Source organism: Mauremys reevesii, linkage group 3 (assembly GCF_016161935.1).
Source record: "Mauremys reevesii isolate NIE-2019 linkage group 3, ASM1616193v1, whole genome shotgun sequence".
Classification (NCBI taxonomy): Eukaryota; Metazoa; Chordata; order Testudines; family Geoemydidae; genus Mauremys; species Mauremys reevesii.
The window spans coordinates 207,909,259-207,937,011 of NC_052625.1; the positions used below are offsets into that span (position 1 = coordinate 207,909,259).

At 60.6% G+C, this 27,753-nt stretch overlaps 1 protein-coding gene across 2 annotated transcripts in view; it reads right to left on the reverse strand.

Moving 5' to 3' along the window:
• Positions 1–27,753, reverse strand: part of IFT172 (intraflagellar transport 172) — a 119,045-nt gene that overhangs the window by 28,850 nt on the left and 62,442 nt on the right. For both annotated transcript variants that reach the window (XM_039531272.1, XM_039531271.1), the window contains exons 21-36: positions 20,249–20,326; positions 18,767–19,015; positions 17,381–17,459; positions 16,823–16,943; positions 11,729–11,873; positions 11,563–11,652; positions 10,827–10,924; positions 8,583–8,718; positions 8,382–8,498; positions 7,837–7,979; positions 7,276–7,369; positions 7,048–7,112; positions 6,709–6,889; positions 1,115–1,224; positions 701–830; positions 264–362 (exon numbers count right to left, since the gene is read on the reverse strand). In XM_039531272.1, coding sequence (XP_039387206.1) covers positions 264–362; positions 701–830; positions 1,115–1,224; positions 6,709–6,889; positions 7,048–7,112; positions 7,276–7,369; positions 7,837–7,979; positions 8,382–8,498; positions 8,583–8,718; positions 10,827–10,924; positions 11,563–11,652; positions 11,729–11,873; positions 16,823–16,943; positions 17,381–17,459; positions 18,767–19,015; positions 20,249–20,326 — 1,935 coding nt within the window. The remainder of the gene's footprint in view (positions 1–263; positions 363–700; positions 831–1,114; positions 1,225–6,708; positions 6,890–7,047; positions 7,113–7,275; positions 7,370–7,836; positions 7,980–8,381; positions 8,499–8,582; positions 8,719–10,826; positions 10,925–11,562; positions 11,653–11,728; positions 11,874–16,822; positions 16,944–17,380; positions 17,460–18,766; positions 19,016–20,248; positions 20,327–27,753) is intronic.

Below are 27,753 nucleotides of genomic sequence, written 5' to 3' on the forward strand. Positions count from 1 at the left end.
CCACGCCTCTTGGCAAGTTGTTCCAGTAGTTAATGACTCTCACTGCTAAACATTCACACCTTATTGCCAGTCTGAATTCTAGCTTCAGCTTCCAGCCATGGGCTCGTGTTAGCCCTGCCTCTGCTAGACTGAAGAGCATGTTATGAAATGTTTGTTCCCCACGTAGGTACTCACACTGTAACCAAGCCACCCCTTCACCTTTCATCCCACTGACATTAACACCTCCCTCCCTTCAGCACCGCGCTGACAGCAGCAGCCCCTACCACACTATACTTCTTCATGGCCACCAGCTGGGGTCCCACCAGTCGAGTCACCTCCACACTCCGGGGCTGGCCCAAGAATTTAATGGCCAGCTCGGCTGCCTGCAGGACAAGAGGCATCAGCGGTAAAAGGGATGGGAGCTATCAGAGAGAAGAGGCCCCGTCGGGGAGAGCAGGGCCCCGGCCCCGAGACTGGGGGGGAGGGGCCCCGTCGGGGAGAGCCGGGCCCCGGCCCCGAGACTGGGGGGGAGGGGCCCCGTTGCAGAGAGTCCAACCCTGGCCCCAGGGGATGCGGTTGTTTGGGGCAGAGCCCTCATGGGTCTCTGGTGCCCTGCTCATCTCTCGGGTCTCAGTCAGTCTGAAGCCCCCAGACATGGTGTCTCTTTGGGGGTGGGGGAGCCCCTGGGGTACCAGAGGAGGGGCGGGGGCTCAGGACTTACCTTCAGCCAGCACTTCTCCACCAGCAGGCTGTTACTGGGATCCTGTACCTTCAGGTAGCAGTCCACAGCCCTGGCGTATTCCCCAGCCTGCTCCCACTGACGGGCCTGCTCCAGCATGCCCTCCACGCCTCTGCCAGGACCAACACGGGAGGTGAGCCTGTGCTGGGCACAGGGAGATGGTGCAGGGACCCTGGCGGGGCCAGGCCCGGGCATGAGCCCTGCACATAGGGAGAGGCAGGTGCAGGGATGGAGAGAGGTTCAGCTGGTGCTGTTTCCTGCCCCTGCCCAGTGCTCAGGGAGGCAGCATGCAACAGGCTCTGAGGCCCTGCCGCAGGGAGCAGGGAACTCAGCCAGCGGCTGGACATCCCTGCACCGGCTCAGCCCAGCGCCCCCAGCCAAACAGCTTTGGCCTACCTGGTCCCTTTCTTGGCAGCCTCCTTGTCGTACTCCTCCTGCAGCACCTCCAGCCGGCTGGGGACGTACTCCTTACAGGTCCGCAGGGCATCGCTCCACATGCCGGCCTCCTGCGCCAAACACACCAGAGCCACAGTTGGGAGGGTCTTTGCTCAGCCTGCTGGGCTCCCAGGCACCCCAGGGCTGATCCAGCCCTGCCCCAGGGCCCCTGATCCAGCCCCTCACTGCTACTACCATGGAGGGGACACCACAGCCCCTCGTTAACCCCCTCTCCAGCTACACCTAGGGAGGGGCACCCACAGCCCCTCCCGATCCAACCCCCCGGTCCCCCCCCAGCTACTCACAGGGCAGGGGTTGTGGGTTCCAGGCCCAGACCGAGTTCTCAGGTGGGGGACAGGGGAGGTGGATCCTCACGAAGACAATGAGCTCCCGGGGGTGATGATGTGGGGTTCCCTGCCCAGACACTGAGCTCTCGGGGGGATGATGTGGGGCTCCCTGCCCAGACACTGAGCTCTTGGGGGTGATGATGGGGGGCTCCCTGCCCAGACACTGAGCTCTCAGGGGTGAGGATGGGGGCGGGGGTTCCCTACCCAGACACTGAGCTCTCGGGGAGGGGAGAATGATGGGCAGTTTCCTGCCCAGACACTGAGCTCCCGGGGGTGATGATGGGGGGGTTCACTACCCAGACACTGAGCTCTCGGGGGTGATGATGCAGGGTTCCCTGCCCAGACACTGAGCTCTCGGGGGGATGATGTGGGGTTCCCTACCCAGACACTGAGCTCTCGAGGGTGATGATGCGGGGTTCCCTGCCCAGACACTGAGCGCTCGGGGGGAGGATGTGGGGTTCCCTGCCCAGACACTGAGCTCTCGGGGATGATGTGGGGCTCCTGCCCAGACACTGAGCTCTCGGGGGAATGATGTGGGGCTCCCTGCCCAGACACAGAGCTCTCGGGGGGATGATGTGGGGTTCCCTACCCAGACACTGAGCTCTCGAGGGTGATGATGCGGGGTTCCCTGCCCAGACACTGAGCTCTCGGGGGGATGATGTGGGGGTTCCCTGCCCAGACACTGAGCTCTCGGGGGGATGATGTGGGGCTCCCTGCCCCGACACTGAGCTCTCGGGGGGATGATGTGGGGCTCCCAGCCCAGACACTGAGCTCTCCGGGTGTTGATGGGGGTCCATGCCCAGACACTGAGCTCTCGGGGATGATGGGAGGTTCCCTGCCCAGACACTGAGCTCTCAGGGGTGATGATGCGGGGTTCCCTGCCCAGACACTGAGCTCTCGGGGAGGGGAGAATGATGGGCGGTTTCCTACCCAGATACTGAGCTCTCCGGGGTGTTGATGGGGCGTTCCCTGCCCAGATACTGAGCTCTCCGGGGTGTTGATGGGGGCGTTCCCTGCCCAGACACTGAGCTCTCCGGGGTGTTGATGGGGGCGTTCCCTGCCCAGACACTGAGCTCTCGGGGGTGATGATGCGGGGTTCCCTGCCCAGACACTGAGCTCTCGGGGGGATGATGGGGGGGTTCCCTGCCCAGACACTGAGCTCTCGGGGATGATGTGGGGCTCCTGCCCAGACACTGAGCTCTCGGGGATGATGTGGGGTTCCCTGCCCAGATACTGAGCTCTCCGGGGTGTTGATGGGGGGGGGGGTTCCATGCCCAGACACAGAGCTCTCGAGGGGATGATGGGAGGTTACCAGCCCAGACACAGAGCTCTCCGGGGTGATGATGCGGGGTACCCTGCCCAGACACTGAGCTCTCGGGGGGAGGAGAATGATGGACGGTTTCCTACCCAGATACTGAGCTCTCGGGGTGTTGATGGGGCGTTCCCTGCCCAGATACTGAGCTCTCGGGGTGTTGATGGGGGCGTTCCCTGCCCAGACACTGAGCTCTCCGGGGTGTTGATGGGGGCGTTCCATGCCCAGACACTGAGCTCTCGGGGGGATGATGCGGGGTTCCCTGCCCAGACACTGAGCTCTCGGGGGGATGATGTGGGGTTCCCTGCCCAGACACTGAGCACTCGGGGGGATGATGTGGGGTTCCCAACACAGACACAGAGCACAAGAGGGTGATGATGTGGGGGGTTCCCTGCCCAGACACTGAGCTCTCGGGGGGATGATGTGGGGCTCCCTGCCCAGACACTGAGCACTCGGGGGGATGATGTGGGGGTTCCCTGCCCAGACACTGAGCTCTCGGGGGGATGATGTGGGGTTCCCTGCCCAGACACTGAGCTCTCGGGGATAATGTGGGGTTCCCTGCCCAGACACTGAGCTCTCTGGGGTGTTGATGGGGTTCCATGCCCAGACACTGAGCTCTCGGGGGGATGATGGGAGGTTCCCTGCCCAGACACTGAGCTCTCAGGGGTGATGATGCGGGGTTCCCTGCCCAGACACTGAGCTCTCGGGGAGAATGATGGGCGGTTTCCTACCCAGATACTGAGCTCTCCGGGGTGTTGATGGGGGCGTTCCCTGCCCAGACACTGAGCTCTCCGGGGTGTTGATGGGGTCGTTCCCTGCCCAGACACTGAGCTCTCGGGGGGATGATGTGGGGTTCCCTGCCCAGACACTGAGCTCTCGGGGGGATGATGGGAGGTTCCCTACCCAGACACTGAGCTCTCAAGGGTGATGATGGGGGGTTCCCTACCCAGACACTGAGCTCTCAAGGGTGATGATGTGGGGGTTCCCTGCCCAGACACTGAGCTCTCGGGGAGATGATGGGAGGTTCCCGACCCAGACACTGAGCTCTCAAGGGTGATGATGGGGTTCCCTACCCAGACACTGAGCTCTCAAGGGTGATGATGTGGGGGTTCCCTGCCCAGACACTGAGCTCTCGGGGAGATGATGGGAGGTTCCCTGCCCAGACACTGAGCTCTCAGGGGTGATGATGTGGGGTTCCCTGCCCAGACACTGAGCTCTCGGGGGGATGATGTGGGGTTCCCTGCCCAGACACTGAGCTCTCGGGGGGATGATGTGGGGTTCTCTACCCAGACACTGAGCTCTCGGGGATGATGTGGGGTTCCCTGCCCAGACACTGAGCTCGGGGATGATGTGGGTTCCCTACCCAGACACTGAGCTCTTGAGGGTGATGATGCGGGGTTCCCTACCCAGACACTGAGCTCTCGGGGATGATGTGGGGTTCCTGCCCAGACACTGAGCTCTCGGGGGGATGATGTGGGGCTCCCTGCCCAGACACTGAGCTCTCAGGGGTGATGATGTGGGGGTTCCCTGCCCAGACACTGAGCTCTCGGGGGGATGATGTGGGGGTTCCCTGCCCAGACACTGAGCTCTCGGGGATGATGTGGGGTTCCCTGCCCAGACACTGAGCTCTCCGGGTGTTGATGGGGTCCATGCCCAGACACTGAGCTCTCGGGGATGATGGGAGGTTCCCTGCCCAGACACTGAGCTCTCAGGGGAGGGGAGAATGATGGGCGGTTTCCTACCCAGATACTGAGCTCTCCGGGGTGTTGATGGGGGCGTTCCCTGCCCAGATACTGAGCTCTCCGGGGTGTTGATGGGGGCGTTCCCTGCCCAGACACTGAGCTCTCCGGGGTGTTGATGGGGGCGTTCCCTGCCCAGACACTGAGCTCTCGGGGGTGATGATGCGGGGTTCCCTGCCCAGACACTGAGCTCTCGGGGGGATGAGGTGGGGTTCCCGGCCCACCCACTGAGCTCTCGGGGGGATGATGTGGGGTTCCCTACCCAGACACTGAGCTCTCGAGGGTGATGATGTGGGGGGTTCCCTGCCCAGACACTGAGCTCTCAGGGGTGATGATGTGGGGTTCCCTGCCCAGACACTGAGCTCTCGGGGGGATGATGTGGGGGTTCCCTGCCCAGACACTGAGCTCTCGGGGGGATAATGTGGGGTTCCCTGCCCAGACACTGAGCTCTCTGGGGTGTTGATGGGGGGGGGGTTCCATGCCCAGACACTGAGCTCTCGGGGGGATGATGGGAGGTTCCCTGCCCAGACACTGAGCTCTCAGGGGTGATGATGCGGGGTTCCCTGCCCAGACACTGAGCTCTCGGGGGGGGGGGGGAGAATGATGGGCGGTTTCCTACCCAGATACTGAGCTCTCCGGGGTGTTGATGGGGGCGTTCCCAGCCCAGACACTGAGCACACCGGGGAGTTGATGGGCGTTCCCTGCCCAGACACTGAGCTCTCGGGGGGATGATGTGGGGTTCCCTGCCCAGACACTGAGCTCTCGGGGGGATGATGGGAGGTTCCCTACCCAGACACTGAGCTCTCAAGGGTGATGATGGGGGGTTCCCTACCCAGACACTGAGCTCTCAAGGGTGATGATGTGGGGGTTCCCTGCCCAGACACTGAGCTCTCGGGCGGGAGGAGCGGGAGATGATGGGCGGTTCCCTACCCAGACACTGAGCTCTCAGGGGTGATGATGGGCGGTTCCCTACCCTGACACTGAGCTCTCCGGGGTGTTGATGGGGGCGTTCCCTGCCCAGACACTCAGCTCTCCGGGGTGATGATGCGGGGTTCCCTGCCCAGACACTGAGCTCTCCGGGGTGATGATGTGGGGTTCCCTGCGCAGACACTGAGCTCTCGGGGGGGAGGAGCGGGAGATGATGGGCGGTTCCCTACCCTGACACTGCGCTCTCGGAGGGATGATGGTGGGGTTCCCTGCCCAGACACTGAGCTCTCGGGAGGAGCGGGAGATGAGGGGCGGTTCCCTACCCTGACACTGCGCTCTCGGAGGGATGATGGGGGGGGTTCCCTGCCCAGACACTGAGCCCTCGGGGGGATGATGGGGGGGTTCCCTACCCAGACACTGAGCTCTCAGGGGTGATGATGCGGGGTTCCCTGCCCAGACACTGAGCTCTCGGGGGGGAGGAGCGGGAGATGATGGGCGGTTCCCTACCCAGACAATGAGCTCTCAGGGGATGATGGGGTTCCCTGCCCAGACACTGAGCTCTCAGGGGGATGATGGGGGGGGGTGCCCTGCCCAAACACAGAGCTCTCGGGGGGATGATGTGGAGCTCCCTGCCCAGCCACTGAGCTCTCAGGGGGATGATGGGGGGGGGGGGTTCCCTGTTCAGACACTGCGCTCTTGGGGGGATGATGGGGGCGGGGGTTCCCTACCCAGATACTGAGCTCTCCGGGGTGTTGATGGGGGCGTTCCATGCCCAGACACTGAGCTCTCGGGGGTATGATGGGAGGTTCCCTGCCCGGACACTGAGCTCTCAGGGGTGATGATGCGGGGTTCCCTGCCCAGACACTGAGCTCTCGGGGATGATGTTGGGTTCCCTGCCCAGACACTGAGCTCTCAGGGGGGAGGAGCGGGAGATGATGGGCGGTTCCCTACCCAGACACTGCGCTCTCAGGGGTGATGATGGGCGGTTCCCTGCCCAGACACTGAGCTCTCGAGGGTGATGATGCGGGGTTCCCTGCCCAGACACTGAGCTCTCGGGGGGGAGGAGCGGGAGATGATGGGCGGTTCCCTACCCAGACACTGCGCTCTCAGGGGTGATGATGGGCGGTTCCCTACCCTGACACTGCGCTCTCGGGGGGATGATGGGGGGGGTTCCCTGCCCAGACACTGAGCTCTGTGGGGTGAAGTGACATCGTCACTGGCCGCACCCACCTTGTAATACTTCACGGCCAGCTCTGGCCGCTGGGCCCGCAGGAGGAAAGCCTCTGCTTTCTGGAATTCCTTCTGCTCAAAGGCGAAGCGAGCCTGCCCCACGAGCACGTCGGCCACACTGTCTGGGTCGTGGGCCTCAGCCACGCGCTGGGCAGCGTCCCAGTTCTGGTTGTGGACAAACCTGGGGAGCCAAGGAGACATGCCAGCCTGGGTCCGGCAGATTGGGGTGGGGGAGGGAGCATGAGATCGACTGGCGAGAAGAGCTGCCAAGCTGGGGTCAGGCAGGGGAGCAAGGCCCCCTGGCCTGGAACCTGGATTCAGTCAGCAGGGGGCACTCACATTAGCACCGCTTCCTTGGGCTTCCCAGCTTTAATGAACTCGGCCTCGGCCTCTTCGAACTTGCCCTAGGACAGAGGAGAGCAATCTGCTGACCCCGGCCAGGAGAGGCAAGGGCTTCACAGAGCCGGCTTGCACGCTCTGGGCTGCAGCCACACCACTGCCTGCCTGGGGCAGGCCCCCGAGGGAGTGCTCTGCAGCCTGGGCACAGTGCAGGGCCTGGGGTTGTACCTCGTCCTCCAGGAACATGGCGTACTTCAAGTGGATCTCGGGTGTCTTCTGCTTCAGCGAGAGCCGGGCCAGTTCGAACGCAAAGTCAAAGACGCTGTGACGAGAGGAAAGGGATGGGGGTGAGCCAAGCTAGGTCCTGGCTGTGCCCCACGTGGCGCAGACGGGACGAGGAGGGCTGGTGCTGGCAGGCAGAACCCAGGGCGAGGTGAGGGGAGCGCTGGGGCTGGGACCCGGCACAGGAGACGGCTGCGGTGACGGACGATGCAGGCAGTGAGAGCACAGGGCAGGTGCTGATGCTGTGGCAGGAGGCTGCCCCAGCGGCTGGCAGCTTGTGGTGCTGCTGGTGCCTTGGGCCCCACAGGTGGAAGCTCTGCAAGGCCTCACTTCCCTCAAGCCAAGACGGGAAAAGCTCCTTCCCAGCCCCCAGGGCCGCACAGCAGCTCCTCCTCGGTCCCAGCCTCCATCCCGGGGCCTGTAGCTGCTGCGAGTGAAGAGCATTCCCCAGGCCTGGCTTTGCTCTCCCTGTGCCAGGAGGCGAGCTCCTAGCCTCAGGACACTCACCCATTGTCTGCTGCATGGTCAATGGCCATTTCCAGGAGCCCAAACTTATTGAGGAGTTTCACGGCAGCTTCCCCTCCGAGGCTCTTTGCCCACAGATAGGCCACATGCTTGTAGGAATTCGCCCCCCCATGGGCCTTGGCCACCTGTCCAAAGCAAACAGAGCCGAAGGACCAGCTGAGTCTCCCAGGGGGCTCCTCGCTGGAGCAAGCTGAGTCTGTGGCTCCCTCCCCAACTCAGACTCTTCCCCAAGTTACGGCCTCCCTGCGGCCTGGTGAGGAGGAGGCAAGGACCTGCAGGGGACGGAGTGCAGAGACCTCCTTGCCTCCTCAGCACTGCTCACCCAAGAGGGCAGCAGACGTCAATCCCAGGATGCAATGCTTCCTCCTGACCCAAGCGCCTCATCCATCACCACACTCAGCCTATGTTCAGACCAGTGGGGAGCAGTGCATGCTGGGACTTGCAGTGCTGCCAGCAACACTGCGGCTAGACACATACGGGGACCTACTGGTGCCATGTCGTCCTCTCTGTTAAAGAGCTGCTGTTACCCTGTACGCGTCCTCCCACATGTCATTCACTCTGTACATGTTCACTGTGGCCTTCCAGTCCTTGGCTTCCAGGTAGTGGTACTCAGCCTCCTGCAAGCGGCCCTCAGTCGCCAGCTCCTGTCATAGGAGATGGTGTGTTAGGGAGCATCCTAGCCCTCCTGCTGGGATGACAGATCCTTTCTCGCACCCCGAGAGCTTTACCTTCCCCAGATGCAGGTGTGTGTCACTCAGCAAGTCCTTGTGGTACTTTGCTACCAGGCGAATCATCTCATCATACATCTTACACTTTTTATACATGGTGATGGCCAGGTCAGGTTCCTCCACCGTGATGTACAGCCTGAGAACACAAGCACAGAAATGCTGAGACTGCCGCCGGGCCGGGCCCCGGGACGCAGGGGCGGCGGGTGCCGGTTCTGCTGCCGGGCCGGGCCCCGGGACGCAGGGGCGGCGGGTGCCGGCTCTGCCGCGGGCGGGCCCGGGGCGCAGGCGGCCGGCGCCGGCTCTGCCGCCGGGCAGGCCCGGGCGCAGGCGGCAGCGCCCGGCTCTGCCGCCGGGCCCCGGGCGCAGGGGTGGCAGCGCAGGCTCTGCCGCCGGCCGGGCCCGGGACGCAGGGCGGCCGGCGCCGGCTCTGCCGCGGGCGGGCCCGGGATGCAGGCGGCAGCGCAGGCTCTGCCGCCGGGCCGGGCCCCGGGACGCACGGGCGGCCGGTGCAGGCTCTGCCGCCGGGCCGGGCCCCGGGACGCCCGGGCGGCGGGCACTCACTGTCACTGAGCCGGGCCCAAGAACCCGTCTGCTCCCAGGCCAGCTGGAGCAGGGCAGGGGCTGAATACTCATCAGACAGGAAATGGTGCACGGCATGTCGTGTTGATGAAAGGTGTGGGACTGAGTGCTGTGGAGATGGACGGCTCCATGTAACCTACCCACACGGGTGATGGGCAGGGCCACCTTCCCATCCTGTCCCTACCAGTCTGCCTCAGCTCTCCTGTGGAGGGACCCTCCTGGGTCTCTGGGGCCCAGTCATGCCTTGGCCTCCCTGCTGAGGCTGCCAGCAGTCCCAGGGGTTGATGACGGCTTGGTGATGTGACCCAGCTCACTTCATTTAGATCACTAAAGAGCTTATGTCACTGCTACCTGGGATCGATTGGACCTGGTGACTTACATGGGAGTGGCCCAGTATCCCATTTCCTACCACCCCCTCGGCAGTCCTGTCCTGGGGCTGACCAGAGCAGTGCCCATAGAAGAGAAAGGCTTGTATTGCATTCCCAATCCCCCAGCCAGCCAGTCCACTCAATAGGAGCTGGCACTCACTGGAGGGAAAAGGCCCCGACCACCCTCCTGAGCCAACCACTGGATCTGGTCCAGCTCCTCTCTGCCCATGTGCAAACAGATGCACAAACTGTACAACCACTTCACCCCTAGGAATCCTGCCTGGTGTCTCAGCTGGAGGCTGCCAGTGGCTTGGCGCTGCCCTGCAGAATTCCCCACTGGGTTGGTGAACTTCTGGCCTCTCTCTCATGTACCCAGAGGCCTGTCAGGCTCCCCCTGCTCGTTTTTTATAATAGAAATCTCAGTCCCAGTTCCTCTCCTTTTGCGGGAGGGCTGCGTGGATGGTGGGAGAGCAGGCGCCAGAGATCAAACCCCACTCTCGCTGAGGGGAGAGTTTTAGCTAGAACAAGTACTTGAGAGAGAAATGCCAGTGTCCCTTCAGAAGGGCTGAGAAAGGTCTCATCATTCTCTGCTCCTCCAAGGAGCCCTCCACAGAACCAGGGGGGAGAGGGTGGGGCATTCCTCACTGGTCCCAGAGCAGGAACGGAGACTTGTTTTGGGGGAAAACCCAGAAAAATCCCACTGGCTGCTGCAGTTGAGAAAAATGGAAGAGAGAAATCTGGAAAAGTAACTGCAGTGTCGGGCCCATGGCAAGGCCAGTGCATTCTGCCCCTGCACAGGGATCAGTGGGGAGACGTGCTGCATGGCTTCCTAGGGCCTCCCCAGAAACGGGGAGTGGCAGCAGTGGGGCTCAGAGCCGGGCAGGGAATGGTTACAGGTGGCACACTGGGGAACACCCAGCCTGAAGTTTGTAATGGGAGCTGCTGGCTCAGCCACCAGCCTCACATGGCTGGGGAGAAGTTAGGCCAGGGCAGCCTGGCAGGGTAGCCTGGCAGGGTTGCCTGGGGCTACAGAGGCATGTGAGATGGCTCAAGGGCCACGTGGCTGAGCGGTGACATGTGACCTGCAGGGGGTTTCTATTCCCCACCCTCCAGTCCCAGGAAAGCGCCTTTGTCCTCCCATCATAAAACCAACCTCACAGCAAGACTCCTAGGGCACATTCCTGGCAGGCCTGGCTAGGGACTGGACTCTGGAGAGACTCAGCCCTGTCCTGCTCTACGTCCCACGGGCCGCTACCGAGGCCTAGCCCCCACCCATGGTGTCCAGGCAGACACTCACCGCTCTGCTTCTTTGTATTTGCCCTGCTTCTCCATCTCTTGAGCCTGGGTGATGTAGAGCACGGACACATCTTCCTGCCTCATGCACTTGGTCGCCAGCTGCAGGGAGACACGAAACAGGTTCCAGCCCCCTACCCAGCAACCTCAGCGTAAAGGGGATAGTGAGAATTTGGGGAGAGTCCCCCAACCTCCTCACAGATCTGCCCCGGCTCCCTGCTGAGCTAGCCAGGCAGGCCACGGCATATAAACCCAGCCATTCCCCTGGGAATACCAGCTGGGTGTGTGGTGGGCTCAGCTCAGAAACCTAGGCACTGATTCCAGGCACCCACTGAGCACTCTGCACAAGCTGCCCACGGCCAATCTCGCTGGTCTCCATTTTGGATGGTCTGGGGACAGACACCAACCCCTTTCCCCCCGGGGTGCAGATGCTGCATCCACAGCAGACTGTGGGCACTTGGTCATGCAGCTCAGCGAGAGCAGGGCTGAGCCCGGTGGTTGCCCAGTCCTTTTGAGAAGTGCTGTAATTCAGGCCAGAGCCGGAAGTGGAGGGAGACACAGACAGGGCACAGGGAGCAGTGGGCTACCCCGTTCTGTGGCTGGCAGCTCACAGCTCCTGCCTGCAGCAACCCTTTGGAAACAGAGCACTGTCTGCAGGCTGCTGAGCCCAGACATTTACTGCTTTGGAAGGTGGGGAGCAGGGTCCGAGAGACTCAGCCGCTCTCAGTTTCTATCCCTACCTTGTGTGCCTGCTCCCAGAGCCCTGCCTGCGTGTACATGTCAATCGCATCCTTGGGCCGATCTCCTTTGATGAACAGCTCCTCTGCGATCTGTGGGGAAGAGGACAGCAGGTGAGCCGTCTCTGACCATCGTGGGGCTGGGAGATGCTGGGAGCTGGCGTCTCACCTGGAATTCCTGCAAGGCGGCGTAGTGCTGGGCAATCCTCGGGTAGTACTTGACTGCTATCCTTTTCTCTTGGGAATCCAGGATGTAAATGGCCTTCTTCCACTGCCGGGCCCCCAGGGCTGCCTCAATGGCCTTGATGGAGCACCTAGCGCCGGAAGGGGCAGAGATCCTTAGCAGGCCTAGGAGACCAGATCCGGCGGAGCTCTGCTCACTCGAGAGACAGGCAGTGAGACTGGGAACTGTGTGAGGAGACAACGAAGCAGCCTCCCTGCTCGGGTCACCTGCATGCGCGTCTGCACAGGGGACAGGGAACTGGGGAGCAAGGAGGGTCAGGGAGAACAGCTGGCAAGGAGGGGATGGTGTCATCAGGCCTGGCACGTGGAGTAGAGAAAGTCCACCAGCACCTTAGAGAAACGGCCTAGCACAGGCTCTGGGCACCTCCCGCAGATCACGAGGGAAGGACTGTTTAGGCTCCAAGCCTAGACTCCACTTTCCCCATCATAAAACCACTATACACTGGCACAAGAGGGTACAATCAGCGTCCCAGGCTGGGAGAGCAGAGGGCTCTGGGCACCGGCAGAGCTGGGTGGGTGTGAGGGAAGGAGGGAGCCCAAGGCTGGGAGAGCAGAGGGCTCTGGGCACCGGCAGAGCTGGGTGGGTGTGAGGGAAGGAGGGAGCCCAAGGCTGGGAGAGCAGAGGGCTCTGGGCACCGGCAGAGCTGGGTGGGTGTGAGGGAGGGAGGGAGCCCAGGGCTGGGAGAGCAGAGGGCTCTGGGCACCGGCAGAGCTGGGTGGGTGTGAGGGAAGGAGGGAGGGAGCCCAAGGCTGGGAGAGCAGAGGGCTCTGGGCACCGGCAGAGCTGGGTGGGTGTGAGGGAAGGAGGGAGGGAGCCCAGGGCTGGGAGAGCAGAGGGCTCTGGGCACCGGCAGAGCTGGGTGGGTGTGAGGGACGGAGGGAGCCCAGGGCTGGGAGAGCAGAGGGCTCTGGGCACCGGCAGAGCTGGGTGGGTGTGAGGGAGGGAGGCAGCCCCGGGCTGGGAGAGCAGAGGGCTCTGGACACCGGCAGAGCTGGGTGGGTGTGAGGGAAGGAGGGAGGGAGCCCAGGGCTGGGAGAGCAGAGGGCTCTGGACACCGGCAGAGCTGGGTGGGTGTGAGGGAAGGAGGGAGCCCAGGGCTGGGAGAGCAGAGGGCTCTGGGCACCGGCAGAGCTGGGTGGGTGTGAGGGAAGGAGGGAGGGTGCCCAAGGCTGGGAGAGCAGAGGGCTCTGGGCACTGGCAGAGCTGGGTGGGTGTGAGGGAAGGAGGGAGCCCAAGGCTGGGAGAGCAGAGGGCTCTGGGCACCGGCAGAGCTGGGTGGGTGTGAGGGAAGGAGGGAGCCCAGGGCTGGGAGAGCAGAGGGCTCTGGGCACCGGCAGAGCTGGGTGGGTGTGAGGGTGGCTGGGAGCCCAGGGCTGGGAGAGCAGAGGGCTCTGGGCACCGGCAGAGCTGGGTGGGTGTGAGGGAGGGAGGGAGCCCAGGGCTGGGAGAGCAGAGGGCTCTGGGCACCGGCAGAGCTGGGTGGGTGTGAGGGAGGGAGGGAGCGCAGGGCTGGGAGAGCAGAGGGCTCTGGACACCGGCAGAGCTGGGTGGGTGTGAGGAAGGAGGAGGAGCCCAGGGCTGGGAGAGCAGAGGGCTCTGGGCACCGGCAGAGCTGGGTGGGTGTGAGGGAAGGAGGGAGGGAGCCCAGGGCTGGGAGAGCAGAGGGCTCTGGGCACCGGCAGAGCTGGGTGGGTGTGAGGGAAGGAGGGAGCCCAGGGCTGGGAGAGCAGAGGGCTCTGGGCACCGGCAGAGCTGGGTGGGTGTGAGGGAAGGAGGGAGCCCAGGGCTGGGAGAGCAGAGGGCTCTGGGCACCGGCAGAGCTGGGTGGGTGTGCGGGAGGGAGGGAGCGCAGGGCTGGGAGAGCAGAGGGCTCTGGGCACCGGCAGAGCTGGGTGGGTGTGAGGAGGGAGGAGCCCAGGGCTGGGAGAGCAGAGGGCTCTGGGCACCGGCAGAGCTGGGTGGGTGTGAGGAGGAAGGAGCCCAGGGCTGGGAGAGCAGAGGGCTCTGGGCACCGGCAGAGCTGGGTGGGTGTGAGGGAAGGAGGGAGCCCAGGGCTGGGCGTGCATAGGGCTCTGGGCACCAGCAGAGCTGGGTGGGTGTGAGGGAGGGAAGGAGGGAGCCCAGGGCTGGGAGAGCAGAGGGCTCTGGGCACCGGCAGAGCTGGGTGGGTGTGAGGGAGGGACGGAGGGAGCCCAGGGCTGGGAGTGCAGAGGGCTCTGGGCACCAGCAGAGCTGGGTGGGGGTGAGGGAGGGACGGAGGGAGCCCAGGGCTGGGAGAGCAGAGGGCTCTGGGCACCGGCAGAGCTGGGTGGGTGTGAGGGAGGGAAGGAGGGAGCCCAAGGCTGGGAGTGCAGAGGGCTCTGGGCACCAGCAGAGCTGGGTGGGTGTGAGGGAGGGAAGGAGGGAGCCCAGGGCTGGGAGAGCAGAGGGCTCTGGGCACCGGCAGAGCTGGGTGGGTGTGAGGGAAGGAGGGAGGGAGCCCAGGGCTGGGATAGCAGAGGGCTCTGGGCGGGTGTGAAGGAGGGAGCCCAGGGCCATAGGCGGCAGGTTTGTATAATTTTTGGTGGGGCCCAAAATGGTGGTGCCCCCCCGCTCCCGCCAGGGGTGGATCTAGAAATTCCGCTGCTCCAAGCAGGGCGGTGCGCCGCGCCGCTTGCGCCGCCCTTCCCCAGTCCCGTGGCCGGGGCAAAAGTGCCTGCGGACGGTCCCGTGGTCCCGCGGCTCCGGTGGGGCATCCGCAGGCATGACTGCGGGAGCTCCGTCCGAGCCGCGGGACCAGCGCACCCGCCGCAGTCATGCCTGCGGCAGGTCCGCTCCTCCCAGGGCTCCTGTGGACCTCCCGCAGGCATGCCTGCGGAAGGTCCGCCGGAGCCAAATGCCGCCCTGCCAGGACAATGCCGCCCCACGCGCCTGCTTGGCGCGCTGGGGTCTGGAGCCGGCCCTGGCTCCCGCCCTGTAAGCCGATATAAAATGAAGCTACAATGCATCAGTGCCACAAGATTACAAAGGTCAATTAAAAGTGGAAAGTCAGAAGCAGCACTTGCCTACTTCAATATACAGTATTATATTTTGTTGCACCCGTTGTGATGAAGTGGGAACGTCCTTAATATTTTTTCTGAATACTGTGTGGGTGCCTCAGTTTCCCCTGCAAGATGCCAACTGAAGGTGTTGGGGACAAAGAGATCAGGTGGCCTCCTTGTCCGGAAGAGACACAGAGGCCAGAGGAGGGAGTGTCAGTTTGGAGCTGGCTGGGGAAATGGGGAGAGACCCAGAACTTGGTTCTGGGCTCCCCACCCCCCAAGATGGACCTGACAGAGGGGTTCTGTTTTCTGTACCTACAAGCTCTGTTTAAACTGTGTTCCCGTCATCTAATAAACCTTCTGTTTTACTGTCTGGCTGAGAGTCACATCTGACTGCAGAGCTGGGGTGCAGGGACCTCTGGTTGCCCCAGGACCCGCCTGGGCAGACTCGCTGTGGAAAGCGCATGATGTGGAAGGGCTGAATGCTCCGAGGTCAGACCCAGGAAGGTGTAAGCTTCTTGCCCTGGAGACAGTCTGCTCCGAGAGAGGAGGCTCCCCCAGAGTCCTGACTGGCTTTGTATGGAGTTGTTCCAAAGCATCACAGCATCCCCTTCCACACCGTGCACTTCCCAGAAGTCCGCACAGGCACTGACACTCCCTCCTCCGGCCTTTGTCTCTTTTCTAGGCATTAGGAGGCCACCCGATCTCTCTGTTCTCCAACACCTTTAGTTGGCACCTTGCAGGGGAAACTGATTTGGGAGAAATGAAGTAAAAGCTGCCCAAACCGAGCTTGAGCACACCTGAATTTTGAGGTGTTCAAATCTGGAAGGCAGGTGCTGGGGGTGGGAGAGGGCTGTGGGCTCCATGGGGGAGCATGGCAGCAACTATCTGGAGCTGCACAGAGCCAGATACTGTGCCACTCAGACCAGCGTAAGCGGTTTGGGGGTTGGAGAAGGGGTAGGGAGTTCCGGGGGGCAGTCAAGGGACAAGGAGCAGGGGGAGTTGGATGGGGCAGAGGCTCGAAGGGGCAGTCAGGGGACAGGCAGCAATTCGATAGGCATGGGAGTCTAAGAGGTTTATCAGGGGACAGGTAGGGGTGCGGTCCTGGGGAAGTTGAGTGGGGTCTCAGGAGGGGGCTGTTGGGGACAAGGAGAAGGGAGGCTTAGATAGGGGCTGGGGTCCCAAGGGGCAGTTAGGGGCAGGGGGGGTAATCGGGGGACAAGGACCAGTGGTGCTTAGATACGGGGTGGGGGTCCTGGGGGGCAGTTGGGGCAAGGGTCTGGGGAGGGGGCACTCAGCGGCCAGGGGCTGGGATTCAAAGGGCTCTGGGCTGCTGGCAGCTGCGGGAGCCCTGAGCCCTTTAAATCCCAGCCACCTCCCCGGCTGGGATTCAAAGGGTTCGGGGCTCCCTGCCCCTGGGGCAGTGCAGAGCCCTCTGATTCCCAGCCGCGGCTGAGATTTAAAGGGCGCTGGGCTCCCCGCGCTTGCAGGCAGCCCAGAGCCCTCTGATTCCCGGCCGCGGCTGAGATTTAAAGGGCTCTGGGCTCCCCGCGCTTGCAGGCAGCCCAGAACCTCTGACTCCCAGCCGCGGCTGGGATTTAAAAGGCTCTGGGCTCCCCGCTCTTGCAGGCAGCCCAGAGCCCTCTGATTCCCTGCCGCGGCTGGGATTTAAAAGGCTCTGGGCTCCCCGCGGCTGCGGGCAGCGCAGAGCCCTCTGACTCCCGGCCGCGGCTGGGATTTAAAAGGGGCGAAACCTAGCTCCAACTATTGGTGGAGCAGAGCCCCTGACTGTAAATATTCCTGGGGCTAAAGCCCCAGGAGCCCATATAAGTCGGCGCCCATGCCCAGGGCTGGGATAGCAGGGTCCCATGGGTCAGGCCCGTGGGGCTCCAGCAGACCCTGGAGGGTCCAGCTAGCTCACTAGTGTAAGGAGACTCACCCAAGTGCTTTGCTTTCAGAGCTGTGCAGCTGCCGTGGGAATGCTCCAGCCTGGCCTTACCTGGCTTCAATGTAATGGTTAATGGCAGCATCCAGCTGCTTCTGCTGCACCAGGTGATCTCCCCAGGCCTCCTCCAGCTTCAGCACCTCCGCAGGGAACGCCACGCGAGCCAGCTCCACCGCTGCAAGGGGAGAGGAACGTGTCACACCAGCCACCAGCTGGGAGAGGATGCTGACCTGACAGCACTGAAGACAGGCCCTGGGAGGCGTGGGGCTGATTCCAGTAGCGTCTGGCCTCCTGCTGGCTGATAAGCCCAGGAGGAACCTGCACTGAGGCCATGAGTGGCTACAGGAGACGGGAACTCAGGACTGGAAGGGATGGCCTGGGGCATCGAGTCCAGTGCCCACTTTGCAGGCAGTCTCACCAGGCAATCCTGTTCCTCAACTCATGGAGCTCCAGCTCAGAACTAGAGCTGTTGACAGGAAGACGGGCAGCGATGACACGCAGCCAGGTCCTCTGGGCTCCGGGGCAGCCACTTGTGTGGCAACAGAACAGGGCATCCCTGCAAGAGGTGTTGGGGGTGCTCACACCAAGGAAGGGGGACGGGGACCATGGTACCTTTCAGGAAGGCGCAGCCCTTGCGGTAACACTCCAGAGCCTTCTGGGGGTTCCTGATCGTCTCAAACAGGTCTCCAGCCTAGCGCACACACACAGGCTGTCAGACAGGCTGCAGAGCCGCTGGCCCCCCTGCCACATGTCACACCAGGCTGGGGGCCAGGACCAGAGCTCCCAGGCCCCGACCGCTGCCCCAGCCATACACCTCGCCAGGTACAGAGCCCCCATGCCCACCCCACAAGCCATGCACCCTGCAGCCCCAGGGCCACTCCCTGTCCAGAGCCCCCAGACCATGGGGTCCTGGAGCCGTTACCCTGCATGCCACCGAGCCTGGGGCTGGTCCTGCAGCTGCCAAGCCGCTGCCTGTTTGTTTCCTGTGGAGATGCCAGCAGGTACCATGAAGAGCTGCTTGGACGTTCCCAGCAACTCCAGGGACGGGGATGAGGGCTCCTGCCCCAGGCCCTCTGTCTCTAGGGCGCAGGGAGCTGGCACCACAGCTCTGTGCAATTGAGGCTCCAACTCCCTGGGGTGGGGGCTGAGGGGAGGGTGGGGGTAAGGCTGTTACTCGGTGAGAGTGAGGGGGAGGCTCTGACCCTGGGGAGTGGGTTTGGGGAAGGGGCGCTGACTGGGGGCTGGGGAGGCGGCGCTGACTGGGGGCTGGGGAGGGGCGGCGCTGACCCTGGGGAGCTGGGGACAGGTTGAGGAGGCGCTGACCTGGGGAGGGGAGGCGAGGCACCGACCTGGGGACTGGAGGAGGGGTTGGGGTGGGCGGGGGCTGACCTGGAGGCTGGGGAGGCGGGCGCCGACCTGGGGATGGGGATGGGTTGGGGAGGGCGAGATGCTGACCTGGGGCTGGGGAGGGCGAGGTGCCGACCTGGGGGCTGGGGGAGGGGTCGGGGAGGAGCGAGGTGCTGACCTGGGGGCTGGGGGAGGGGAGGGGCGAGGCACCGACCTGGGGGACTGGAGGAGGGGTTGGGGGTGGGCAGGAGCTGACCTGGAGGCTGGGGAGGCGGGGCGCCGACCTGGGGGCTGGGAGAGGGGATGGGGAGGCGGCGAGGCGCCGACCTGGGGGCTGGGGAGGCGAGGCGCCGACCTGGGGCTGGGGAGGCGAGGCGCCGACCTGGGGGCTGGGGAGGGCGAGGCGCCGACCTGGGGGCTGGGGAGGCGAGGCGCCGACCTGGGGGCTGGGGGAGGGGTCGGGGAGGGGCGAGGCGCCGACCTGGGGGCTGGGGGAGGGGTCGGGGAGGGGCCAGGCGCCGACCTGGGGGCTGGGGGAGGGGTCGGGGAGGAGCGAGGTGCCGACCTGGGGGCTGGGGGAGGGGCAAGGCGCCGACCTGGGGGCTGGGGGAGGGTGGAAGCTCTGACCCTGGGGGAGGGGGAGGCTCTCACCTGCTCGTACAGCTCCCCTTTGATCAGCGCGGTGGTGACTCGGTTGATGACATCTCCATTGGCCAGGAGCGGGTCCCTAGCCATGGCCAGCCGAGCGGCTCGGGCCGGCAGTCCGGCCCTCAGGTACAGGCCCACGGCGGCCAGGTGCTCCCCCTGGCTCTCCTGCACCTCCCCAGCCTTCTCCTCCTGCTGCGTGTCCAGCAGCCACTGGTAATAGCCCCGGCGCAGCTTCTCCACCGCCGGGTGCCCCTGGTGGAGGCAGGGGGCAGCATCTGTCAGCCCCGGCCAGCTCCCCTCCTGCAGGCTTCTCCCGGTGCCAGGCACAGACGCCGGCCAGAGCCCCCACATTCCCCTCTGCTCCGCCCCACAGCGCCCCCTGAGCTCCCCTTCCCTCTGACCCATAGCGCCCCCTGAGCTCCCCTCCTCTCTGCTCTGCCCTGCCCCACAGCCCCCCGAGCTCCCCTCCGCTCCGCCCCACAGCGCCCCCTGAGCTCCCCCTGCCCGGCCCCACCCCTCCTGCAGGCTTCTTCCAGTGCCAGGCACAGCCGCCGGCCAGAGCCCCCCCCATTCCCCTCTGCTCCGCCCCACAGCGCCCCTGAGCTCCCCTCTGACCCATAGCGCCCCCCGAGCTCCCCTCCTCTCTGCTCGGCCCTGCCCCACAGCCCCCCGAGCTCCCCTCCGCTCCACCCCACAGCGCCCCTGAACTCCCTCTCCTCTGCTCTGCCCCACCCCACAGTGCTCCTGAACTCCCTCTCCTCTGCTCGGCCCCACAGTGTCCCCTGAACTACCTTTCCCTCCCCTCCACAGCGCCCCCTGAACTCCCCTCTCCTCTGCTCTGCCCCACCCCACAGTGCTCCCTGAGCTCCCCTCTCCTCTGCCCCACAGTGTCCCCTGAACTACCTTTCCCTCCCCACCACAGCACCCCCTGAGCTCCCCTCTGCTCAGCTCCACATGCCTCCCTCCCCCAGCCTTGTGTCCCCCCATGAGCCCATCTCAGTTCCAGTCCCCAGCTGCACGGCCCAGCAGGATGCGCTGCCTTTCCTCCCAAGCCTCCTCACCTGCCAAGTCTACAGCACCCAGGCCCGCTGCAGACCCGTGTACCTTCCCACCCTGCCTGATAACAGCCTCCTCCCCCAGCTGTCAGCGGCAGGAAGCCTCCTTCCTCGCCCCCTGTCCCTGGCATCACAGCCAAGCCCCTCATTCACCCCCCGCCCTGTCCCTCCATTCCCTTCTGCAGCTCTGCACACACGTGGAGTGATAACATGCCCTCCCCCCTTCTTTACTGCAGAGCCCCCAGGCACCTCCCCACTCAGCCACCTGGCACTGAACTGGCTCATCCGAGTCCAGCTGGGAGTCTCCCAGGCAGATGCAGGCTCTCTGTGACAGAACCCAGGCTCAGACGTTATCCCCCAGCGCAGATGGAGCACCCCAGCGGGGCCCAGTCCACCGGCAAGGGAGGGCAAAGCGCAATATACACGGTACCTTGGCCTCTGCCACCACAATGCACTCCTGCCACATGTGCAGCTCCTGGTACATTTCCATGGCCTCCTCCACCGCGTTCTGGGCACAGAGAGCAGAGCGTTACTATGGGGCGGGCTTCCCTCGCTGCTGACTCGTCAGCCTGAGCCTGGGGAACACCCTGCCACATGGGGTTAGCTCCCAAAACGAGGCCAGGCTGGGCACTTCAGACAATGAGTCCGAATGCTGGGCAGCAGGGCAAACCTCGCAGCCAATAAACGAGCCCCCCGCACCTCAGCGAAACCTCCTTCCCACCGAGAAGAGCTGTGAGAACAATTAAAGGGTTAGACACCTGCCTCACAGTGACAGACTCCAGGAGCTCAAGGGGAAGGGGTGACTTGATCACAGCCTCTAAGCACCTACATGGGGAACAAATATTTAACAGCAGGCTCTTGGGTCTAGCAGAGACAGGGCTAACACAATCCAGTGGCTGGAAGTTAAAGCTAGACAAATTCAGATTGGAAATAGGGTGCAAAGACAGTAATTAACCACAGGAACAATTTACTAAGGCCGTGGTGGATTCTCCCTCATCAGCAACTTTTAAATCAAGACTGGATGTCTTCCTAAAAGCTCTGCTCTAGGAATTATTCTGGGGCAGGTCTCTGGCCTGTGTTCTACAGGAGGTCAGACTAGACGATCACAACAGTCCCTTCTCTAGGGAACTATGAGCCCCACGGCACTGCAGGGCAAACCTCACAGCCAGTTGTGAAGAGGTTATACAGTTCCTGGTCCCGAGGGTCACCAGACAGGACCAGGATGTGATGCAGTGGGGAGCTTAAGAAATGTAGGAAGGAACTTCCTGGTCAGGGAGTTCTCTAGACGCTGCTTAAAGCTTGGTGCTCTGTGCTTATGTGCTCACACCGCAGGGTGTCAGCCGTGGGAAATCCCTCTCTCAGGGGTAAAGGAAAGACTCGCACAGCAGCAGTGGTGAGGGAGTGGGAGCAGTGGAAAGCCAGGGAGCAGAGCTGCGAAAGCTGCAGCATGAAGGATGCAGAGTCCTCTCAGCGCAGCAGCAGGACCCATAGCACAGATGACTGCTAGAGAAGTTTGATTTTGGAAACTCAGGCAGCAGCCTTGCTGGATCCGTAGGTCTGAGTGATTCCGGGTGGCTTATGATTTACAGAGAAAGCACAAGAACAGCAGGCACATGCCCTGATATTTGCCATGAGTGATGCTGCTGCTGTGTGCCATACCTGTCCGGCTGAGGGAAAGCAAGTAGACTCCAAAGCTGTGACAGAGTGGAATTTTCTGTAATATTTTTGTGAATGATGCGTGTGGCAGTGACTCCCTGGCCTAGGAGGCAGAAGGGGTAAAAAGCTGCTCTGGGGCAGAGCCGGAGACATGAGATCTTGTGTCAGGGAACTGTCTGGGGTGGGAGGAATGGATTGTTGAAGGACTGGCTGACACCAACCCACATCAGTGGAGGATCCTGAGAGAGCCCTAACAACTGAACAACTGACACTTATCCATGGGAAACTCCAAGGCCTGTTCCTGCCGTGAGATCTGAACTTTGTGTTGTCAAGATTTATGGGTCCCCCATTTAAGCCTTTGGCTACTTGCTCGCTGCTGTATCCATGAATGAAAGTGCCATTTTTGGTTGCCGTTACCTTGGCCAGAAGAGTAGGAGAGTTGCGTGCCCCAGTGCCAGCCTAGCCTGTAGAACTCTGAGTGCAGTCTGACCTACTGAATCAAAAGGGCTAGAGGCCACATGCCCCAAGGAATCTCAGCTTCATGCTGTTGTGACCAGGTGAGCTTTCATCTCTGTAACAATTGATCGAATTGCCAAAACTATAAAAGGGTTCAGAAAAGAATTAGGTAAGTTCATGGAGGATAGATCCATTAGTCAATATGCTCGGGACGCAACTCCATGCTCTGTGTCCCTAGCCTCTGACTGTCAGAAGCGGAGAGTGGACGACAGGGGATGGATCACTCGATACTTGCCCTGTTCTGTTCATTCCCTCTGAAGCATCTGGCACTGGCCACTGCTGAAAGACAGGACCCTGGGGTAGATGGACCATCGGTCTGACCCAGTATGGCCATTCTTATGGATTGTCTGAACCCTCAGGTCTGGAAGAAAAGCTCTGACTTGAGACAAGTCCAGTACAGTCCTTATACACTCTATCCTCTGGATGGGGAAAAGGAGAAATTCTCTGCATTGACTAGCAGTCTCAGAGCACTGAATGTTGACTGGATCAGGAATACACAACAATACCTGCAGTCTGGATCACAAGCCAGTCACCTAGGTAGGGGTAAACTTGGATTCTCGATCTTCTCAGGAAGCCAACTTCTACTGCCATAACTTTGGTAAAAGCCCTGGGAGTTGCTGACAGGCCAAATGGTAGTACAGCGAACTGCTGATGATTTTGATTTACCACATATCTGAGGTACTTCCTATGAACCTGGTTGACTGCCACATGGAAGTAGACATCTTTTAAGTCCAGGTTGGCCCACCAGTCCCCAGATCCAGGGTGGGAATAACAGAAGCTAGGGTGACCATGAGAAACGTTATCTTTTTAAAGAATTTGTTGAATTGACGCAGGTTTAAAACTGGACTGAGACAGCCCCCCATTAGGAAATAACAGGAATAAAACCCCTTCCCTCTTGGACAGTGTAGAACCTCTTCTCTGGCCTCTGACCGAAGGAGAGAGTGTACCTCCTGGAGAAGGAGCTCCTCATTGGCGTGATCCCTGCAGAGGAATATTGGCGGGGAGGGAGAGGCAGAAACAAACTAAAGGGTATATCCCACTTCCACAATGCTCACAACCCATTGGTTGAAGTAATTTGGGAGCAAGCACTGAGGAAGTGAAACAGATGGTTTGCAAATGTGGGGGAAATAGGGTCTGGAGAGATGGAGACTGGCCCGGCAGCCTTGACTGGCCAGGTGTCTTGAAGGGTCCAGAGCTGGAGCCGAAGCAACAGGAGGGGGAGGCTTGCACTTCTCACCCCTGCACTTCTGTTTTGACAGGTCCTGACAAGGAGGTGGAGTGGGAAAACAGTGGATCTGTTGAGGTCAATAGCACTTTCTGACCAGGCAGGCGTGTACAAGCCCATGAATCTTGTTGTCCACTTGGTCTGAGAACAGAGAAGGACCCTCAAACGGCAAGTCCTGAATAGTATTCTGGACTTCATAGGGGAGACCAGAAGACTATAACCCTGAGGATCTCTGCATGGCAACAATGGATGCGGCAGCCATGTTCTCAACACTAGTCTGCCCTCGTTCACCAGGGAAGAGATCTTCTGCGTGGCATTCCCAGGAAGCAGTTCTGAGAACTTCTCCATGGAGCCCCATAAATTTAAATCATAGAATTGTAGGACTGGAAGGGACTTCGTGAGTCATCTAGTCCCGTCCCCTGCCCTCAAGGCAGGGCTAAGTATTATCTAGACCACCCCTGACAGGCGTTTGTCATAAGGCCCCAGCAGAGCCTGCTGGTTGGCAATTCAAAGCTTCAATCCTCTAGCTGAAGAAATGTTCCTGCCAAACAAGTCCCATCTCTTTGAGTCCTTTGATTTTTGGGGTGACAGCCTGATGCCCCATTGCTCTCTCTCATTAGCTGCTGTAACAACTAAGGACCCTGGAGATGGATGGGAGTAAAGATATTCAAAGCCTTGGGAGGGCACAGAGTGCTTCTGCTCTGCTATCTTTGAGGTGGGAGGCAATGAAGATGGGGTCTACTATAGCACCGTTACAGACGCCAATATTGCCTCAGTCCCATTCTGGAGGGACCTGCCATTGATCAAACGTCAATCAGATGAGATGAGGATTGACCTCCTCGACCTGTAGCCACCCTCCCTCACAATTCCTGTTAAGCTTTAAAATCATCACAAGGGGTGATGTTGCCTCTAAGGAAACTGCCTTGTCTGGAGAGGAGGAGGAGGAGGAATCCAAGATTGGACATGGTTGAATTTCTTCCACAGGCTGTTCCTCTGCTTTCAACGCCTCTTCTGAGCCCAGTACTGGACATGGGATGGGGCAGCTCGGTGCAAGGACTTCCCCCACCGAGATGAGGGCACTGAGTAGGCATGACGAGGGGAGGATCTAGAAGTTGGGAAGGAAACCCAGGGGTTTCAACATAGCCACCGATACAGGGCTAGTCCCCAGTGACCTCCTGGCCGCATTTCCATAGTAGTGTCCACGGTGGGGTTGCGCTGGTGGGTGGAGAGGGAGGAGAGAGCAGGGATCTGCAGGATATGCTTCAGCATTGTGAGATACAAGATCCCATCTCTGAGTCCCGCAGTGAAGCTTCCCTTCCCTCTGACCATGGAGGGGCTGGTCCAGTGGGTGTTGGAGGCTGGTCCCAAGAACCTGGGGATGGGCACAGCACTGCCATCATTGCTGGCTTCCCCTCAGATGATACCGATGGGCTGCCTGTCCAGGAAGCAGGCAGCTGGCATGGTAACACAAGTGGCACGGCTGTGTTGGTGCCAGATGGGGCAACGGGGCCCAGGGATCTGACTCCTGCATGGCCAGCGACACACAGAAGCAGAGCAAATTCCTTGCTGCTGTGAACACTTCCAGGGCAGTCGGCACTGAGAGTGTGTCTGCCACTGCAGTGCTGCTGAAGTTGATGGTGTTACTTCTGGCACCGCACTGAACGGTGCCCTCTCCAGCACCGAAGCCAACTGTGCCGGCTTAGGCACTGATTTGGAGGAGGAGAGCTTAGATTTCATATGCAAGCTACACCACTCCCTCTTGCCCCTCTTACCAGACTTGCAAGGTGGAGCTCTTCCCTTGGTCGGTTCCTCTTTGGAAGATTTATATTTCTTCCTTGGCACAGGTGAAGGAGATCACTGCCGGGACTCCAGCAACATTGGAGGTGAGCTTTTCACTGGAGCGGTAACCCTCGGCACTGAGTTGGACCAGAATGGCTCCAACAGTGGTCTGAATGCTGCCTCCATCAGCAGGAATTTCAGCCTAGCCTCCCTATCCTTTTCATTCTAGGCTTCAATTCCCAGCAAATCTGGCATTGGTCTTTCACCTGTGCTTTGCCCAGGCACTTCCCCCACCGAGATGAGGGCACTGAGTAGGCATGACGAGGGGAGGATCTAGAAGTTGGGGAGGAAACCCAGGGGTTCCAACATGGCCACCAATACAGGGCTGGTCCCCAGTGACCTCCTGGGGACCACTTAAGACAACTACTGTGTGGGTCGCTCACCAGCATAGGCTTTGAGCAAGAAGCACTTGGCTTGAAGCCCAGCAACTGGGGCATGCCTCGGTGCCGGCAGCAGAACACTGAAATGGAGAAAAACAACAAAATCCACCCTCCCCCCCCCCCCGTTTTTTTTAACCAAACAACTACAACTTACTAACTATAACTACTAAACCACAACGATACTATCTACACAGCAGAGAGAAAGCTGTTCTGGCAACGAACAGGGATTCCAGTGACTGCCACGGGCGGTAAGAAGAAAAATTGGAATGAGTCCAGAGGAGGGCAACAAAAATGATGAGGGGGCTGGAGCACATGACTTATGAGGAGAGGCTGAGGGAACTGAGATTGTTTAGTCTGCAGAAGAGAAGAATGAGGGGGGATTTGATAGCTGCTTTCAACTACCTGAAAGGGGGTTCCAAAGAGGATGGATCTAGACTGTTCTCAGTGGTACCAGATGACAGAACAAGGAGCAATGGTCTCAGGTTGCAGTAGGGGAGGTTTAGGTTGGATATTAGGAAAAACTTTTTCACTAGGAGGGTGGTGAAGCACTGGAATGGGTTACCTAGGGAGGTGGTGGAATCTCCTTCCTTAGAAGTTTTTAAGGTCAGTCTTGACAAAGCCCTGGCTGGGATGATTTAGTTGGGAATTGGTCCTGCTTTGAGCAGGGGGTTGAACTAGATACCTCCTGAGGTCCCTTCTAACCCCGATATTCTATGATTCTGTGATTAAGGAACAACGGGTGGTCTAGTGGCGGCTCTTCCCTTCAGACCTGGCTGCAGTGACATGCAGCAGCAGAGGGGTCTCGAGCCACCCAATGGGTACCGCTGAGGGAAAAAGCTTCCAATGGCCATGTGCTGAGAGCACAGACTCTGAGAGCGGAATGCACATGTGCAATCTCTCAAAGAATTAAAATAAGGTTAGTCAAAGGAAACATCAAGAAAATGGCATAAGACCAGCTCCTAAGAACAGCACTGTGGAGCTGTGCAGGGAGACATGGTTAAGTTTTGGGAAGTTAAACGAGGTGCAGCTGATTGCTCGCCTGGAGAAGGATGACTGGACCAAGAACCAGGGTCCAGGCACAGGCAGGATTCCGAAAGAGTCCAAGGGCAACAGGGGCAGCCGGAGCAGTGCATCCTCACGGCCCAATTCCCCAGCAGCAAGTGTCCTCACGGCCCAATTCCCCAGCAGCAAGTGTCCTCACGGCCCAATTCCACAGTGCTAGATTTGAAGGGGCGGAAGTTGGTGCTGAGAGAGAAGAACCTTCAGCTAGAGAAACAGAAGCTGAATAATTGCAGCGACAGCATTAACTGAATTTGGAGAAGCAAGAGGTTCCATAGAGGGGTATCTGTGGAGAGACCATGAGAAGCCACTTCCCCAGGGAACCTATGTCCCAATGTGCGGCCCCAGTTTAAGGAAGGGGGATATAGAAGCCTACCTCAGTGCCTTTGAGAATGCTTGTGATGTAAACCAGTTTGAATCTGCAGACCAGCTCCGCTGTCTCACCCCATTAGTCAATCTTAAAGTGGCAGAGGTGTACAGCCAGATGGACAGAGTGAATACTGGGGACTATGAACAGATCCAAAAGGCTCTACTCCTTACGTTTGACTGGAAACCTGTGGCTTACAGGGAAAGGTTTCAGGGTATACAAATGAGTCGGGATGTGATGTATACGATAGCTACCACCCTGATGGGAGGAGATCTCCACAAATGAGGTCAAGGTGCAAGTGTTGCTATGCTGGAACATTTATATGGCCTAGTTGGTTTAGAACAACCCTATGAGATATGTTCCCACAAGCTTAAATGGGGTTAGTGGAGAGGAAGCCTGAGGATCTGTGTAGTGCAGGCCAATTGGTGGCAGAAGTTGTGGACAGTAGGCCCAGGTATGAAAAGACAGTAGGTCCAGAGGGGATGGGCCTACGCATGGGTCACAGAGTCAGAGAATTTAAAGCCAGAAGCGACCACTAGACGATCTAGTTTGACCTCCTGTATATCAGAGGTCACCAACACCACCCAGCAAAGGCACACTAAACCCAACAACCGAAATGAGACCACAGTATTACAGCCCACAGGAGACTAGACAATCATAGAATCGTAGGACTGGAAGGGACCTCAAGAGGTCTTCTAGTCCAGTCCCCTGCACTCAGAGCAGGACTAAATATTATCTAGTCTAGGGGTTCTCAAACGTCATTGCACTGTGACCCCCTTCTGACAACAAAAATTACTACATGACCCCAGGAGGGGGGACCGAAGCCTGAGCCCGCCCAAGTCCTGCCGCCTTGGATGGGGGGACAAAGACCAAGGGTTTCAGCCCCAGGCAGG